General features: G+C 41.1%; 1 protein-coding gene across 8 annotated transcripts in view; it reads left to right on the top strand.

Annotated features, from left to right (window-relative positions):
* CDH4 (cadherin 4) overlaps positions 1–19,503 on the top strand; it is a 663,903-nt gene that overhangs the window by 500,711 nt on the left and 143,689 nt on the right. For all 8 annotated transcript variants that reach the window (XM_084537932.1, XM_084537933.1, XM_084537931.1 and 5 more), the window contains one exon: positions 3,004–3,180. In XM_084537932.1, coding sequence (XP_084394058.1) covers positions 3,004–3,180 — 177 coding nt within the window. The remainder of the gene's footprint in view (positions 1–3,003; positions 3,181–19,503) is intronic.

Raw genomic sequence — 19,503 nt, 5'->3', positions numbered from 1 at the left:
TGAGTTCAACAGTACCTATCAATTTCCTGAATATCCCAAAAAAGTCTCCTGCTGTTGTAGCGTGATGCTCTTTCTTTGTTCATTACACACTTAAGTGAATATTTTTAGAACAACATCTAAATATTGAGCAGTACTGTAGTGATCTTGCAGCAGCTTAGTGACGATACTTGTTGAAGGTGTATAAAACAGCATTCAAGCAAACACAAAACACCAGTCACCTCGGTGGCATAAATTAGCATGAGAGAGGATTTGAGAAATGTGGCTATGCGCGTGACTGAAAAAGACTGCATTTTGTCTCTTCTGTGAAAACTCTGCTCTGTTCGAACTGGCTCATTTTTAAGGTTTGCAGTAAAAATAGATGCATTTTTGCACAAATGCTTCCAATAGTTGCAGCCAGTAGATGTTCGCACTCCACAGGTAACACCAATCAGGGCCACAATCAAGCTGTGAGAATGGCCTCCTTGCTGCGATGTCCAACTTTCAGCATCCAGAAGGTTCACACAGTTTGGGAACCACCGCTGAGATGCATATACTGTTTAGTTTTCAGGTGACTGCCTGCTTCATTCCACTTCCAGATCAGGAATTGAAATGTGTTAGTGGATGGATTTACATCAAACTATAAACTCCAAAGCCATGAGTCTCACTGAACTCAGTGCCTATAAATAACTGCTTGCAAATGTGTGTGGGATGTTTTAGTTTGCACCTTTGGAGTAAAACTCAAAGTTACTGTAGCTTAAAATTGTAAGAGTCTCCCAAACACCTTTCCTGTTTATTCCTAATGGTGTTCTTGGGTTTGGGGTGTAAGAGTTTACAGAGGGAAAGTGTCTGCTCTTTTAACAATACCCTAAAGGACTAATGACCTTTTCCAAGGCAGCAAGGGATGACGAGAAAGAGGCAGCGATGGGAGCCAAGTGCAGGTCTCCCACTTGTGGTGCCAGCTACTGGAGTGAGTGGGGCCGAGCATCAGCTACTGGAGCGAACTGGGGCCTTCTGCCCCCAGCCCCTGGAGTGGGAGCAGTGTGTGCTCCCAAACCAGCTGCTGGGGGGACTGGCATGACTGAGGTGAGCGTGGGCTCCACACTGGCAGCCAGAATGGGGCCACAGGCCACAACCCATGTGCCTGGTGCCAGCTGCTGGCCGTGCAAATGTCCATATATTCCCAAGATGGTGCGCGTATATTTTCTAGCAAATCCTAAGCTGGACCAGCTGGTGAATAGCAGGGCATTGGGTCCAGGCTGGGGTATTTGGTGGGCAGGGGGGTCCATGCTGTACATCTGGTGGATGTGTGAATGTGGTGTGCATGAGGGACAAGTGTGAGTGCTGGTGCTGTATGTGTGCAGCAAACTTCAGGCCGGACCAGCTGGGGAGAAGGAGTGAGGTGGGTAAGGGAACCAGGATGAAGGTAGGGTTTCTGGGCTGACAGAAGGGCTGTGCTGGTGCTTGAGGAATCTGTGAATGTGCTGGAGAAGCTGGAGAACACTGTGTGTGCCTGCACTAGTGAACTTCAGTCCCTACCAGCCAGAGAGCAGGAAGGGGTCTCGGCTGTCTGTGTTTTATGTGAGCCCTGTGTGTAAGTGCTCTCAAAGGTTGCCCTGATCAAGTCAGTGGCCAGTCGTGTCAGTGACCTTTTTCTCTCTGTGTGTCTGTGTGTCTCTGGGATACGTGCTTAGCTTGGCTGCCACCTGAACCTACAAGGGGAAAGTAGCAGCCACATCCCCCAGCGTGGGCAGAGACCCCAGGGCACCCGGCTGGGCCCCAGTGCCCAACAGGGGCGGTGCTGGGCAGCAGTGGCTGGAGGAGGTGGCCATGCTCTTACCACCTCACCTAACATGAGGCATTGAGTTTTGGATAGATTGTATTTTCTGAGTTAAAATAGCTGAAAATTTTAACTTCCAGAGATTTGTATTCCCACTGAATCTTACCTCAAATCAAGAGAATTTGGCTTCCAATCTTTCTGATCTCTGAAAGTTTAAATATTTTCTTCTGGTAGTGCAGGTCATATGGAACCATGAAATTGCTTTCAACAAGCTCATCTTTGTTATTTGTCCTTTTCTTTGGACTTTTCAGTAACTCCTGGAATCTTAGAAGGCCACAGAGTATTTAAACATCGGGACTCAGTAACTTCTGAAGGGCCTAGATTTCCAAATCTGCATTTTGTTGATTCTTTGTTCTGTAGAGCAAAAATCTTCTAACATTGTACCAGGCTCTTGAAGTCTAAAACATGGTTCCACCATTTCCATTTCTATGCTGCAGGATTTTAATGTGAACAACACCAAAGGTTGCCATGGGCAGAATCAGAAGTTTAAAAAAAAAAATCACAAAGAATGACTCAAAAGCATTCCAAATAATGAAAATTTCTTACTGACTGAGATATATTACACTTCCCAGGCTACAAAGAAAAATATGTATTCGGGATTTGTATTCAAAAGCCAGCTCTTATAAAAAGGTCATTTCTCATGAAGTACTAAGAAGTTGAACTAATTCACCTTTGTAGCCGTGGAGCTGACTCTCCCTCTGGTCATGATTTGTTTGGTTTGGCAGGATACATCTGCAGAACCACAGACCACAGGTTGTTGTAACCCTGTTAATGCCAAGGAGCAGGGTAACTTTGTAATATAAAACCTGAACCCATGACATAGGCATTAAAGGAATTTTCTTCTTTTTTACTGTGTTCTGGTAGGTTGCATTTATTAGAAATTTGCAGAAATGTCTTTACCCCAAAGTGCTGCTAAAGCTCCCTGCAGCTGGTGTAATGAAGACGATATATTCTGGGAGGCATCTTGATTTGAGAGTGACAGCTCCATATATCTGTGAAAATGAAGTGGCAGCAGAGTTGCCAGTAAAGCATATTGTGTCTTTGTGATGCAGAAATATATCATGTTAATAACAATAATTTTCACAGTTACATGTGACCATTTGCACACAGGGAAGCGCTGTTGTTGGGAGAGGTCCTAAGAAGCGAGGAAAAAACTAACTGGGTTTGTTTTCTTGCTTCCTAAACAGCCAAAGGGAAGGAAGAGCATACCCGGGGAGCTGGCGCAGCAGCAAAGTGACACCCTCCTCCCGTGGCGCCAGCATCAGAGCGCTAATGGCCTCCGGCGGCAAAAGCGAGATTGGGTCATCCCACCAATCAACGTGCCAGAAAATTCGAGAGGCCCCTTTCCACAGCAGCTGGTTCGGGTAAGGCAAAATAAGAGATGGAGATAATGGTAATTTTGCCGTGGGTCTAGTGAAGTCATAGGTGCAGTCCAAGCTCGTGGCATGGGAAGGCTGATTTGAAGTAGGGGCTCTCTGTTCTTCCTTCCTTGCGCAGGAAAAGTTGCCTTTTGCACACTGCTGAAGCACTGCTTTTCTGAAGTGAATTGTCCCAGTTTTCCCTCCCCCAGCTGAACAGCAGCCTAATCGCCTCCTTCCAGCCAGTCCCCCAGGAGACGCCGGCATTGATGCCAAGATGGCACTTTGCCCGCGCTCTCATCCAGAAAACGGCTGCAGGTGTAAAGCTGGGCTTGGTGACACCCAGCACTGAGGGGGTGCTGCATCCTTCCCTTCCTGCACCGAGTCGCAGTGCAGATGCGTGGCGGGGCTCAAGGAGTTTGGCTGCCTGCCGCCGCAGATGGATCCCTCATCCTCTGCATGTTGCTGGTTTCTTTCTTTACAAGGATGATCACTGAGATCAAGTTTGCCCATGTGGTTTTCTGTGATGGTTTATTGGATGTCAGGAAAAGAAAAAGAAGGGGAAAGAAGCCTTGACAGACACATTTGGTTGATATATTATTGCTATTGATAAGTGTTAGCAAAATACAATTACACATTGCTATTCCTCTTACGGGCGCTGGTTGTATTTTTTGGAGCAGTAGAAAGATTGACTGTAAGAAAAGAATTCTCTCGCAGGATGTTTCAGCTCTTCCCTCTGAAGAAAATGGTGACAATTATAAAATTTCAGAACTTATTTTGAGTGACAGTGGTGTGCAATTGGCATCAGGAACTTCACCTAGTCGTCTTGAAACAGTGCCTGGATTCAAATGAGTTGTTATCATTATCCATTTCACATGAATTAGCTCAAACTGTTATGCACAACCAATGTCTGGGAGCACACAAGGAGCTGGCTGAGTCTTTTAGAAGTCCAAGTGAACTTTGCAGTGACTCTTGTAATGACTGAAGGTACAGGTGCTCAGTTCACTGAGTATTAGGTACACTTGAATTGTTGGTGACATTTCTTTGTGTAATTAGGGAGATGTTACAAGGAATAGTAATAACTGAAAAAAAAAAAGAAGAAAAAAAAAAGAAAAAAAAAAAAGTACCAGGTGGCAAATGTTTTTGTGTGTGTCCTAGAAAAAGGAGTCTGCCAAAGAGTCACTGTATGTTCTTCAGTGCTGGGTGAGGAGTGACCTGCTAATGTTTTGTCCTAGCAAGTTGAAGAAATGTCTGAAGAGGAAGATTACTGAATGTGTCAAAATATTTCCATAAATCAGATTATAGTTTAGAATAATTCCTGAATTCCTGTGAAAAATAAGTGGGCTACTTGCAAAATGATCTTATGCCCTGGCCCACTCCCTGCTGATTTCTTTTGGGTTTGACTAGACAGCGAGGACAACTTGGCACCACTGTGCCATGGAAAATTTATTGATTTATAAGGACTGAAATCTCTGTGGCAGTTTTTATTCTTACAGTCTGGAGATAAAACATGAGGCCTCGGGAATACAATACACCAGTGTTAATAAAAGTGGCAAATGTTAAATTTTATATAGGTACAGGAGAATTTATATTCATCACTTATACTACTGGTAACCTTGGAAAGGTAACCTTGGAAAGACAACCTCGCTGTTGGAAACACTGGGCTCCCAGATTGTCACGAAAATACATTCCATTGTGGTTTTTAAATACAGATGCTAAAGAAAATACTGAAAAAATAAAAATAAAAAATAGGGTAGGAAAGTGAGAATTTTTTTTATAAAGTGCTGCTTTCCTTTTCTCCTGACATGCAGAAAGTATTGTAATGACAGGGAATATCATAGCTTTGTACAAATGGTGTAATTTGATTAAGCATGAGAACCCCTGATGTTTCGGGCTTGGGTCAAGTTTCTGCTCATCTGCAGCAACTGGCCTACTTGCTGGCCCCTGAATATGAAGCTTGGGTGATTCCTAGCAGGAGTTACAGCTTTCTCTGTTAGGCTTTGCTCTTTAATTATCCAGAACAGGACAAATCGACATCTTCAAAGACCAGCACTATCTGGTTATTTCCATCCACATAATCTTCAGATTGCCCTGGAGCATTCTGCTGTCTCCTAGATCTAGGTAACAGTTTTGATCTGATTTCCCATGCTTTTGCTCACTGGGCGCTGAATATTTTTGTGTCCATCTGCTCACAAACTGGAGCTAGAAGTGCACATGTGAAGTTACAGCACAAATCTCATTTGTATGGAAAGAAGTCTGTCACAGTTTTCTCTGCTAGTTTTTATAAAGTGTTCAAACTTAATGCCAGTTCCTGGGCACTGGACTTTTTGTGCTCCAGAGAGCCCTGCTTGTATTTCCATTTTAGAGGTGTAACTAATGGAAACCAGTCCTTCCATTATCATATCTTTGGTTCTGCTTACATGGAAGGAAAGGAAGGGATGGCATGAAAAATCTGAATACTAAAAAAAAAAAAAAAAAAAAAAAAAAAAAAAAAAGGCCTACCAGAGGTACATTTTCATTGTACCACTTGCTGGTTGCGTTTTTATAGGTCAGACTAATTTGAAATGCATAGGCAAATCTTTTTGGTTCCCTCCCACTCCTGCTTCCTATTGTGAAGGTAAAAATTCCATTTTATGGAAGTTGATTAGTTACTTGTCAGTATTTTTAGCAAGGCTGTGCCTGAATGAAGTTTAAATTATAGCAAAGGTGAACGTAGCTTGATGGGAGTCACACACCTCAAAATGCAGCCCTATCTGGTTCAGCTGGGATCAACTGTAATTCTGTGCTCATTAAAGCATTTCATTCTGATAAAATACGTTAAATGAAAAACTTTTAAAAAAATGAAAAAAGGAAGAAGTCACAACATTATTCCTGCCAAAAAAACCCTCTGTTAATTACAGGGTTTCTTCTTTCAAAGGAACATCCGTGTCTGTTCATATGCATCAACCACACTAACTAGGAAATGTGTTTAAGAAAAACAGTATGTAAAAAAAATAGGAATTTCTGATGAGTTTCAGTGGCTGAAAAAAATCTACCTATAAATACAAATACAAGACCAATTCTTCAGAGATTGTAAATAAACATCTTATGTATAAGGTATAATTTTTTTATTGGTATCAGTGTTTTGCAAATTTTGGTTTTCTGTTCAAGCTGAAGAAAGTTATTAAATTTTATCGGTATATGCATATTTATTTTGCAAACATTTATGAAATTCTTGGTTTTAATTTCCTTTTGCTTCATTTCCACCTTTGTATTAGGAATAATATTTTACATGCTGTGAAATATTTTACTGTAGTGAGGATAATTTCATCACTAATTGTCAGGTACTCTCATTATTAAAACTATGAGGTCCATAAAAAAGCCTATTAAAAATACAAAAACAATATGAAATCCCTATCCTTCCCCAAGCAAATGACTCATGCAGGCACACTGATCAACCAAGATAGCATATTAAATAGTTGCTTCTTTGCGGAGTACCCTCTAGTTTCTCACTGATTCATGCTTTTTAGCTACATGCGTAGCTAATTCTTAATTATCTATTATCTAATCATCTATTAGCTTATCCTGTATTTCATCTTCTTTTTAACTTCAAAAAGTTACCTCGGTTTTGGGTCCAGTCTCTAGCTTCTTCTGATGGAAATATTCTGGTAGTTTTAAATGCTGAAGTCTTAGCCAGTCTCACTGGGCTGTATGAAAAACATTCATTTAAAAGACAGCAGCTTTTAGTCGTGGCAAGCTTAGATAACAGGCTCTTGTATCAACCACTGCAACTGTATACACCCTTAGGAATGCTCCAAACTTCCAGCTTCATCTCTAGGTTCTTTCTAGAGCTCTTATGAGCTGCCTGTCTCCATCTTGATCTGCAGTGACCCTAATTTTCCCAACTTGCCTGTGTCAAATCTGGAACTGAAACAGGTGAATTTTGCCTGTGAGATCTCTTACAATAAACAACTTGTTTGTTCTCATTACGCTGGCAAGAAAATCCATTGCAGATGACCAAGATGGGATCTCAGTGCCCTTACAAACTGCCTTGATTGCGTGCTACAGGCACAGCATGCTCCCTCATATCTGAACGCTGGTAATCTCAGACACAAGAATACTATAAATAATCTAATGTGTATAACAGGGAATAAGAGGGAAGGATGCATTTTATGTAAATTTAATCAGAAAGTCCTGAAGTGGTTTGGAAAGTTGGCAGAATATAATATACCTGAAGACTCTTGCCTTGCTTCTTAGCAGAGGTGCCATTGATTGGTTGGGTTTCGTGCAGCATGATGCATGTTAATGGAGCAGAGAGCTCTTTTCAGCATGCTGGAGAACCCCAAGGTTTTTGTGGATGGGGTTTAGCACACGTTAAGCTATATGGTGAAATCAGATATTTAATATGAAAAGACTTGATAACAGAGTCTTGAGCTCTGCGGATTATTTGGGTGCTGTAGCCTGTCCTAATTCAGGAAATAGACGTAGTGAGACAGTTCTCCAAAAGTCTAAAATCCCACTGCTGGACGTGCATGTAAGGTGTACTGAGAAAATCCCCACTGTCATGGACTGTCATCCCTCAATACTGCCATTTCCCTTGCTCATCCACAGGTATTTCAGCATGCACCTTTGCACTGTTTTTAAATAGTTTTATTGTAGGAAATCCCTCATGCCTCCTCTATCAATGACGTTGCTTACTGCTGTGAAATTGGCAGTTCAGAATCCATTAACTCCCAGCTGCAAGACAGATGGCATCTGTCTGTGGTGAGAGAAGGTTTGTTGAGAAAAGGCCTCGCAAATGCTTCCCCAAGGATGTCAGACCTCACTTCTCCTGAGAGAGACACAGACAGCCTTGATTACAAATAGGCCTAGATCTTCCTTATTCTTTGTGGGAACAGGTGTTTCTTTTGCCTTATTAGCCACAAACAACAACAACAACAAAATATGATTCTGGCTCTCAGTACATGTCATCTTTGGTATCACTATGAGCATTATCGGCCAAAATTTGAAAATTAGACACTTTGGTCTCTATTGTGGCAGCCGGAGAGAGATGAAAAGGAGCAAGCCAAGAAGGTGGAGAGGAGATGGGCCATCATGCACACGGTGTTGCTCTGTAGAGCCACAGATTTCTTTGAAGGATGGTAGATGGCAACAGCCCTTGGCTGTGATTTCGTGACACAAACCAGCTTGAAACCAAACGGAGAAAGATTAGCAGGAAAATGTTTCAATAAGCACGGTCAGGTGTTGCCATGGTCCCAGCTCTGGTATGAACCTGTCCTTTTGGAGTGTGCATTCAAAGCAGGAATCTGCACACTTTGGATGAACGGGGAAAGGAAAACATACTCTTGACACCTCCATTTGAAATTTTTTATAAGCAGGCAGTTTAAAGCAGGTTCCTAAATACATACCACACTATATATATTCTTCAAACTACATTCCTTTGTTTGTATTCTTGCTGGCATATGAAGACTGGATGTCACCCTTAACTCTCCCATCATTTCACAGAAATAGCAAGCCAGATCCTGATGTGAATTCAGGCATCTCTGCCAAAGCTGGTGGGGCTACACCAGCATATTCCATTTGGGAATCTAGGTCGAAGAAAGCAGATGCCCAGTGCTTTATGGGCATTACATGCATGCGCACACACAGCATTATGGATTGAAAAGTGCAGCTACAGCATAAATGCTCCATTTGAAATTCTCTTACAACAGCATTCAAGCCTATACTGTAATTATACATATTGTATTTCCTTGTATTCAGACCCATGGGGAATTTATATTGTCCTTGCTAAAGCCAGAGGGACTGAAGGAAAGCAGTCATTTAATGATTCAGCTGTCTTGGGCTCTATGATTTAATCAATCATATGAAAGAAATTTTTAGATTCTTTGTGTTTAGAGTTCTCTTGTCTGAGCAGAAAATGTTCCCTTTTTGAATTGCTTTAATAGCTGTATTTATGCAGCTGAAAGTTCCTTAAGAAATGAAAGTAAAATCAAATTGCTGAGAATGCCCAGATAATTTATCTCAGAATATTCAATTAGAATATATTAATATTTTAGATTTCCATCATTAATTTAATATTCAGAGATTTAATTTAGTCGTTGAATTGCTGTAGTGCCATGCGTGGGTAGATTGTTAGGCTGAGTGCTTAAAACACCTGCCACAAATGGGTGAATCTCACTTTGATTCCCAAGAGCACAAATGCCTTTCTACTGACATAAGTCTTGCAGTAAAAACTCAGACAGTAAATCTTGCCTGTGCTCTGCATTTTTCCATAATTGCAGAATGGAATAATACAATCTTCTAGCAGAAAGAAATGCAAGAGCCTTATTTATTTATGCATTCAGATCCAGACTGAGGGGGAATTCGGTGCCTTGTGGTTCTGAATATGTTGGTATGTTACTGAAGAATTCTATTTTGCCAGCCCAGTCTTGTTACTTACTCAAGGAGAACTGTTGAAAATGAGGTTGGGGTTTTAAGGTGATTGACACTTTGCGGACAAATATCAAGGAACTCCCATTGCCCAATACAGCTTAAAAAACTTTCCCTGAGATTTTGCCATTTACCAAAACGCTTTGGGAATAGTAATGTAAGCGGGAAAAAGACCCACTAAATCATAAAACAAAACCAAATCCTAAAATGCCATGCAAGTTGGAAGTGTTAAATTTTCAATATAGTCCCAATGGCTTTAAAAAAAAAAAAAAAAAAAAAAAAGTACAAATTTTTAACCTGAGGTTCTCTAACACCATTGGCAGCAATGAGATTCTGCTCCCATTCAGATCAGGAAGCATCAGCATAAAATTTCAGAAACATCAAAATTCATTGATAAAACTTAAGTGAAATCCTAGGATGATACGTTTTTGGTTGATTGTTCAGATGCCATTGTTACAGAATCAGTGGTTGTGTTTGGTACTTTGTGTCTTAAAACTTACAGCCATGTATATGTGTGGTCACCTAATGGTACAGATCCTGGTCAGATAGGTGCTTACATACATTCCTAAAAAGCAAAGGCAACGTAACTACTAATATTGCAAGCGTGAAAACTAAGATGTTATGAAGAGTGAAAGACAGTGAAAATTTGGGGTACAGTCAGTGAAACAGAAAGGGTAGCCTGATAACAGACCTTTGGTCTGACCTCACATATGATGTTTTAATCTGTTTTGCAGTCATTCAGAATCTCCAGGGTACAGCAGAGAGGGCCACACTAATAGCTATTGGTGACCATAACACCAACTGCTACTCTAAAAAAAAAAAAAAAAAAAAAAAAAAAAAAAGCATTTTATATCTATACAGTCTTTGCTTTTCCGTACAGGGGCTGGTCCTTGGGTTATTAGAAAAATCTCATAATGGATTCAGGTTTTACTGACTATTCAGAAATCTTTTCTTGATGGCTATGTTCAGTCACTGTATTTCATGTCTGAGTTCAGCTGCAAGGTCTGCATATCTGGTCTGCTAATGTACAGGGATGCAAAGGTGCTTGTCCGCTGCCATCCAGGGACTAAGCAGCAGCTCTCTTTCCCTGCTTGCTCTCAGTTGATTACACAACCCCCATTTTGCCATTACCTTTTACCTCCTGCTCTGAGTTCACCTAGAGAACAGAAAAAGTAGGAAGCACAGAAGGATAAGTACCCCTCGCCTTGAACTGTCGTACCAGCCATACTGCAAAATAGTTCATCAATCACTCCAAAGAGTATTTAGCTGTAATACCCCATTGCACATATTGCAGCATATCATTACATCCCCATCCTCTACAGAAAGTGAAATAACTGTAATAGCCGCTCAGTATGGCTGTCATTATGTGTAGAGGCAAAGGCAGGAAGGCATAGTCTGAGCTAATGTACACAGCTCATGAAAGCTATTGAAAATCTGTAAAGACAGAGGGTACACACAAACAGTGGGTTAATTTGCTAAGAAGATGATTTGGGTTTGCTTATGCCTTTTCCAAAGAATAATAATGATAAAACTAAGACACAAACAAAGGACTTGCAATCTGCCTCTCTGCTTCAATAGTTCATTATTTAACACTCATCACCCACATTAGTAATAGGTTACTGTGGGACGAGGCTTCCTTGATGAATTGGAGTCCCAAAGACGTAGTGGGGGCTGTGTGGGTGTGAGTTTGGATTTGCAGAATGATGGTGCAGATGTAACCTTGACAGATAAGCTGTTGCTGAAATTCACTGTTTTAAGCTGGAATAAGATATGAAAAAAAAAAAAAAAAAAGTCCACACTTTTTCTTTCCTTACTATTGCATATGTTCTCACTAGTCTGCACCGCTGAAGAATTAAATTCAGCACCCTGGAATTTAAGATGCCAGCTTTTAAGATTTTAGAGAATTTACTCTTGGGCTAATTTTAAGCTTTCACTGCTGCAGTTAATTGTTTTATTTATAACAGCTGAGATTTTCAGAGATAAAGGTGTCACCGGCTAAATCCTTTCTCAGCTATGTCTAATGCAGACTGATGAGAGGTGTAAGCCATGCCTAGATTGGGGAGCAGCAAAGAGTGGATGTGCAGCAGTTTACCACAGTTTTGTTAAAGTCTTCATCTCTTTGCTATTTCTGTTTTCCTTTGCTGTTACCATATTTTTAATAATGACCATATTTTTAATAAGATTCATATTTGCTGCTAATTTCCTTAATTTAAAGGACATTTTCCTCCTAGCCGAACAGTTAGACAACTGAAAAACAAACAAACAAAACCTTGGATTATATTAAGGGAAACATTTTGCCCAAGGCAGTTTGGGTATATGCAGATGGTACTGAACATTTTGGCCAATGTTCAGCAGAGATTTCAAGTACGTGCCTAAATTTGAGCCTTTACACAGTTGCAATGTCTCTTCTGAGTCTATTTAGTGACTGAAAGCTGAGGACACGAGTAGTGCCTTACTGGATTAAGACCAACCATTGAGCGTTATGCAGCACCAACCTCTTTGGCCATGCCTATAGTTTTCCTGACAGTCCCTATGTTATTCACATTTCTGTTCATGGATTGCAGGCATACAGAGGCCATGCTTCCAGATGTACACACCTCTCCAAGCCTCACATATGCTATGCAAGTATATTCCTTTCTGTCTAGCAGACACCAAGCCAGGAGCCTGCCCTGAAAAGCTAGCCAGTAGACCTTGACTTTCATACTTTGGGGACTCGGTTTCATATTTTTGGTACTAGTTAAAGAAATATGAATTTCTTTCCCCCACCCCCCACAAACCACGAGAAACTTGTGCATCCCCTGAAAGCCCCTGCAATTGCCTTTCAGACTGAGCTCAGCCTTGGAGAGGACAAGGATTGGCTGCAAGTGCAACAGATATAGTCCTCCTCTCAGGGGAGGAATGAGGTGTGCTTGACTAAGGCTGACCTAAACAGTGTGTATTCTGCAGAAAAAGCCTCTAGAAAGATCAGGGACTGTTTGTCCTTCATTAAGAATGAGGGAGAGATGCTGGCAGAGGGCTTCAAGGTGAGTGAATGTGCAGAGGGTGTTCAGGGTTCAGCTACAAGAGGCTGGAGGGGAGAGCAAAGTTGCTCTGGCCAAAACTTAAATGTCTCATGTGAAAGAGAGCAAGCTAGCTAATGAGCGGGTAGAAACTGAAAACAAGGCCTTGGCATTATTTAATATTGACAAGGGACTGCTGAGCATGGACCTAGCCTTGCACACCCCTGGTGCCATCCTGCCAGTGACCAATCACATCTTGGGTATGAGACGGTGGGAGCCCCGTGTGCGATGGGGCTGTGCTTTGGTGCAGGCTGTGATTCCAGTGAGAGAATGCTTTAGAGCACTTTTCATAAATGTGTGTAAAGGGTCTTCTCCCTTCTTCAGCTCTATGCATGATTTGGGGGATATATATTTTGGATTATACATAACATCTAGAAGTAAAAAATAAAGTCACTCAGTATGTTCGGTCTTGCCAAAACAAGCCGTCAGGTCATGGCCTCCCCCTGCAAAGCTTCACCAGAGCATTTCTGCTTTGGTCGTTGGGTTTTGGAGACCAGCACAAAGCTTCAATGACTTGAGTTATAAACCCACAAAACTGAAAGTTTATACTGGAAACATTAACAGCGCTTTAAATGCTGTAGTGCTGGCAGGCATCACAGGGACAGTTCACCTTCCAGCCATTATTCACTTGCAATCTCTGCTCATTTTAATCAAAATATTAAATGACCTGAGGAGGTGTTTGCACCTGTACTTGGTTTTACAGCCCTGCTGGGCTGTTTTGCAGTTGACTTACTTGATTTGTGCTCCGAGGCTTTGTGAGCTGTAACATTTACTTAAGCAAAGTAGCTAATTTTATTGTCATAAGAAGTGGGGTGGTTTAAGGCAGAAGAAATGCTGGGCAGGCTTGTTGTTTTTGCCTATGAAACAAAAGGCATGGGTGACAGTGTGAGAAGGTTGTATATGGGGCCAGTACTTTCCCTGTTGGAGTAATTGGCCACACGTGGTCCTCCAGCCCCTCTGTGGGAAGCGGTCAAGCTGTGGCTCGCTGTGGTGCCCCGCTCAAACAATTCAGGGAAAATGGCAGATCTGCTGTATTTCCAAGCCACTGTTGAAACCGTGGCAGCTAAAAGGCGGTGTTTCTGCACACACTGTAAGCTATTTGGAGTTATTTCAGAAGTAACAGTGCTGGAAGGAAGCGTATTAGGTGAGAGAGGGAAAGGAATTAAGATTAAGGATCCTAACTAAAAAGTGTTGCTGGTTATTCCGCAACTCTCTTTAGGGATTTCAGCTAGTTGGAAAGCAAAAATAAATGTTTGGCCATCTTAACGTTTTCAGTGGTGTGGTTTGTAGTGAAATGATGACACAATTTACTTACCAGTAAATAGCATTCAGCTGCATCTAACAAAAAGAAATTAGAGTGGAAACATCAGACATCATCAGAACATAAATCTTTAACGGAAGATTATAGCTGTTATTTATTATTTGAAAGCAAACAATTGAGAAGCAAGGTGGCAGTTTTCTTTCAGTGATGGGAAATGCACCCTCTATTGTCTCCATGAAAAAAAAAAAAAAAAAGAAAAAAGAAAAAGAAATAATGCACCAAAGCTTTCGCATTCAGCTTGATGGCAAAAACACTATTCGTTAGCATCTGTTTTTGCAGGGAAACTCCTGTTAAGAGAGGAATTTAAATATTGGAGGAAGCATTTCCAACAACTGTCTAGGTTTACTGAGTATTTTTCAGACAGCGTTATGTTTATGGTACAGATTTTTGTATGCTAAAGGAAAAGGCAATTCAAAATTTATGAAACAGCTGCTGTGCCTTTTGAGCACCTAAGGGACAGAGTGACACAACATATATGTATTTCTGAAGTCATTAAAAGACAAAAAAAACTTTCTATTATTCCTTTTGAACCATAACCCACAGTATCTGCAAGTATTAAAATGTTTTCTTATAATTTTTTAATTAGACATGAATACAGAATTTAACATTCAGGTATAACATGCTATTAGGAAATCAGCTCTTTTCTTCTTTCTGTATCCATCCATCCAGTTGTTAAAATGTCCCCCTCCTTTTTTTTTTTTTTTTTAACCTCTTGTTCCTAATGAGACTTCCTCCTTCTCCCCACGACTCTTTATGTAAGCAACCTTAGCTCTTGATTAATCAGTAATTAGGGAAGGAGTCATACTGATTTCAAGCCTCTAGTATCATACTCTCAAACTGAAACTCAAGACTAAAATCTAAAGGAAAGCTGTAGTGTCAATATTATGCTATGTCTGAGCATATGATGACAAAATCATATCAGAGTCAGACCAGGCAATATCTATTTATACAGGCATGAATCTAAGCTGCTTAATATGAGGTGTAACATCATTGTAATTCTCTCCCCTAGCTGTTTTCCACACACACTCCCGTTATTGCCTATTTTTGTCATGATCAGCATTCAATATTACAGCTTAAAGTTTACTATGCCCTCTGTCATCGCAACTGACACGTACTGTTTCACTTCACTTTGTATTTGCGGAGCAGTTAGGGCCTAATTCAAAATTTAATGAGCCCTCATTAACCTCAGTGAGCTTTGGATCAATCCCTTGTAGTCTAATATTGTAATAATGCCAGGGTATTATGGAGTTAAAAGCTACCATACAGTGGTCTGAGGATAAAGTCACGGCAGGCGTGCGGCTTAATGGGGTATTAATTGGATAGAGGGTATTCATAAGTACAGAGCACTGAGTGTGTATATTGTTGAAAGAACAGAATAACTGCTGAGTGGTATGATCTTGAAGTAAGGAAAACCTGAGTTTCCCTCTCCATCAGTCTTTACTATGATTGTGCATCGGGCATTTAAGGAGTTAACCCAGATTGGGGAGGGTTTTCTACCCGGGTTAATGGATGTTGTAATTGACAATTCATCTTCTCTGGTAATCCTGTTCTGAAGTTCTGCCCATGTTGGCTGCATCAAAACTGTTCCTCAAGAAGCAAAGTATTCTCACAAAGGTGGTAGTGTTGGAAAGGATTCATCAAAGGGAGCTGCTAATTACACACAACAGCTTTTTCATTTCCCTTTTTCTTTTCTGGGATAAGGTGCTTTCAACACATAATTTAAAATAATGCAAAATGTTGTGTTGTCTGAGCTCTTGAAGCCAGTACACCTGCTGTAAGCAAGGCAGGCTCTGCATTTCTATGCGCTGCTCGGAATACTGCCTTCGGGCTGTGCTGATGGAAGCCCTGCACCAAGGCTCATCAGAGCAGTCCATAGCAAATATTTTATTCTGCTTTCTGCTTTTTACTCTGTACAGATTTAAATATATATGTCTTGGAGCTGCTATATTTATTAAGAGACACAAATAGAAGAAACCAGGGCCAGGCTGTTGGGAAGGTAGGAAAAGGTAGCCCAGAGTGGGACTGTAGGTGGACCCGCTGTTTTGCTGCAGCCTTCCCCTCGTTCTTTACACAACATTATACTTACTTCTCTGATAGCTGCCCCAAAACCCTCACCCAGAGCAGGGTTTGTTCACCGAGCATGGAGCAGAGGCAGAGCTTGCCCCTGCATTCAAAGGCAGCGGAGATGCAGCCTGCCTGACTCCATCTCAGCGCTCACCTGCACTGCCCAGACAGGCACACAAAGTACCTTGTACCTTGCAGGGGATGGGAAGACAAATACGTTCCTGTGTTCCTTTGTGTCAGGAGCACTGTGATGATGGAAGCTACATCTGTACCTCAGGCGGTCTGCGGGGGAGCGTCGGGCAAAGCACAGAATCAATCCTTGTTGATTTAGATTCCCTTATGGGCTGATGGGAATCGGATATCTGGGTGCGTTAACAAATCCTGTCTTATGCCCAGATTCCTTTAATGTGCGGATCTCTGATGCTCAGGACCATTTTCCACTACTGTGCTGTCAGGTGATACACCCTTAGGATAAAGAAAAACAGAAGGTAGCAATGGTGGTTCTTGTCTTTTTATACTGTTTTAGATCTTTAAAGGTAAAAGCCCTTGAAAGAAAAAGCATAGCAGCTTGGAGTATCTGTGGAGCAATTCCAACACCCTCCCAGTTCCTCCCAGTAACATGGGCTGATGCAGACCTCTGTGGACAGGGATAAGCCCCCTCTGGCTCATCAGCTGCCCAAACCCACCTGGGCCAGGCCAAGGGAAAAAAAAAAAAAAAAAAACAGTCTCTGAAGCTGAGCATCCAGCACCATATCCTCTGTCCAGGGGACACCAGGTCACGCCTTGGTTCTGGTCTCAGTCTGGTTCCAGCAGGTTTTGCTGTCCCAGCTTTGTGGCCAGCATCACCAGGCTGCCTCTGCCTGGTGGTAGCCAATCTCATGTGCATAGCAACTGAGGGGTTTAGTTAATTTTCTCATCTTTCCATCGGGGAGGACTGATTCCTTTCACTTATAGAGCCTAGATACATTCTGCATGCTTTGCCTTTTTAAAGAGCTCTTCCTTTCCTTCTGTGAAGCCACAGATGTAACAAGTCCTGTCTTTCCCCCCATGCAGCCAAATGCTTTTCCCTTTGGGCTGGTGACAAGTAGCTTTTTCTCCATATAGCTGGGGGGGCGGAAGAAGAAAAAAAAAAAAAAAGAACAATCACATATGTAACCATTATAGAAATGTTTTTCTGGAAACTCCCAATGCATGCTAGCTCCAGAAGACAAGTCCCAATTATATTTTATTTTTAAGCAAAAGGCTGTGTAGTAGCAGTCTGGAATACATGTGCCAGTTTATGGTTTTCAGCACCAGTTCTTGCCTATCCCAACCCCATCTGTGAAACAGCCTTGAACATATATGCTAAGAAAGACTAGGAAATTCTGCTTGATTTGGTGCTGTCCATTCATTCTTCAATTGATTAAGCAGCTGCTAAAATGACCTTTCCCTCTGAGCTGTTCTGCAATGCTTTCCTCCCCTACAGAGCAATGCTGTAGCCTACATTCCTGCCTCCCTCTTCAATAAATTCTGACATTCCCTGTGCTGGACTTGTCTCCTGTTCCTCCATTTGGTGGTCATATCTGCTTCTGCCTTCACGCTTTCATTTTTGCTGTTGTGCAGTCCTGGGAACATTTCCCTCTGTGCATTCTCCATCTCAGATAGCATCGATCCTGCTGTTCAGCCATTCAGAACCAAGAGTCGGTCGTAGTCCCTGAGAGCTGTGAGGTCAGCCAAGTCTCTATTTCTTGCACTTACAGTCTCCATTCGTACTTCATTCCAAATCTTTCTTTACATGTATAAGCGTAAGAAATATTGAAAAATAATAGTAATAAAAATTGAGTGGACTTGCGATGTCTATGGGAATTGAGCATGTAAATACAGTCTATGATGAAACCTTGAGAATTCCCATTGTCATCGCTCCTTGGACTTAAAGACCAGTTAAATGTCCCAGTTACAATATTCTTGAGAGGTTGCTGTATTTTCTTACAGGACAGTGTGGGTGGAAGTGTGGACATTTTGCAGCTGAGGGTATTGCTTTAAGGATCGAATCTAAGTGTGGGAGATTTCATTAATCTTTTTCATTCAGCCCTTCTGGTTGATTTTTTTTTTTTTTTTAATTTATAATTATATATCTGTGTGATTGAGAAAGTTGTTTATTCATTCAAATTGATTATGAATGATCAAGAAGAAAGTATGGACAGGATGTTTTTAGAGCCTTTCAGCCCTGTAGTTGTAGCCACTTAAACTGATAGCTTGCACTGGAAAATGGAATGTGAATCAGAGAAAACATGGGAAATAATAGGAGGAAAATGCAGAAGCCATTTCTGATGAGTTATATTAAACCCAAAGATCTTCCACTTCATAGAGAAATTATTTAAGTTTCATGCAGCTTTTGAGATTATGACAAGCTGAACAACTTGTTCTGGCTTGGTGCTCAAGCGCCATATGGTACTACTTCAGCAATTTGATGTGATATTATGAATAAGAGTGTATGAGTAGTGAAATGTTTTGGGTTTTTGTATCATATTGGCCTTCTGCAGTAGACATTAAAAACGAATTCTGTTCAGAGTAAGGGAAGGGGAGAAGGAAAAAAAGACCTGCAGGTTTCAATAGCGTAATTGCAGCAAGCAAAGGGAGAATGAATTTGTGGTGATTACGAAACCAGTTGCTAACAGAATCCCTTGGACAGGTGGGAACTATCCATATTCTACAGGCACTGCTTTCCTTTTAGGTGTTCTCTGCTATAATGCTAATGTTGTCTTCGAGGAAAATTTGTGTGCTGGTTTCTGTGTTCGAGTCTAGGGATTTGCAAATAATAATTGCTATGAAAGTGGAAATTAACTCTCTGTAAAAATAAAATTATGAGATAATCATTTAATCTCAGAGAAGTATTTGAAAATGATGGTCAAGACAAGACAAAATCCTGATTTGCTTGTTTGAAGAAGGGTCATCACTATTCCTTATGCTACCTCTTGACTAGTGATAGCAAGTTCTTCCCTTACATCATGTTGCAAAAGCAGTTCTTGGGGAGCAGAAAGTGAACGTGACTGCTGAATTTTTGAAGTAAGCTATCTTGTATTTATTAATTCTCTTGACATATGTAGTATGCATGCGTGGTACACCTTATACATTCATTCCTTGTGTGGTTTAGGTAGTGCCATAAATTCGACTTGCAAGTACCTATGTAGTGCACAATTGATGAGGCTTTGCCAATATTCTGCATTCTTGTAGCATCTTGTTGTTGAGATTTCAGAGAAGCTGTAAAGCCTGCCAGAGGGGCTGTTAATAGATGGAACCATAGTTTTCTATTTGCAATTCATGGTCACTTTCCATTATATATAACCCTTTCATAAAGCAATTCTGAAGGACTCTACAGCAAATAAGTATACCAATTCAACCTATAGGTAAATTGAGGTTCAGATGAATTAATGGACTTGCCAAGGTCCCAGGTACTAGTGGATGGCCTAGGAGAAGATGGAAAGTCAGGTATAATTT

Source organism: Aythya ferina, assembly GCF_964211825.1.
Source record: "Aythya ferina genome assembly, chromosome: 16".
In the NCBI taxonomy this organism is placed as follows: Eukaryota; Metazoa; Chordata; class Aves; order Anseriformes; family Anatidae; genus Aythya; species Aythya ferina.
Note: the sequence above shows the minus strand (reverse complement) of the source record. Positions and strands in the feature narration are given on the sequence as shown.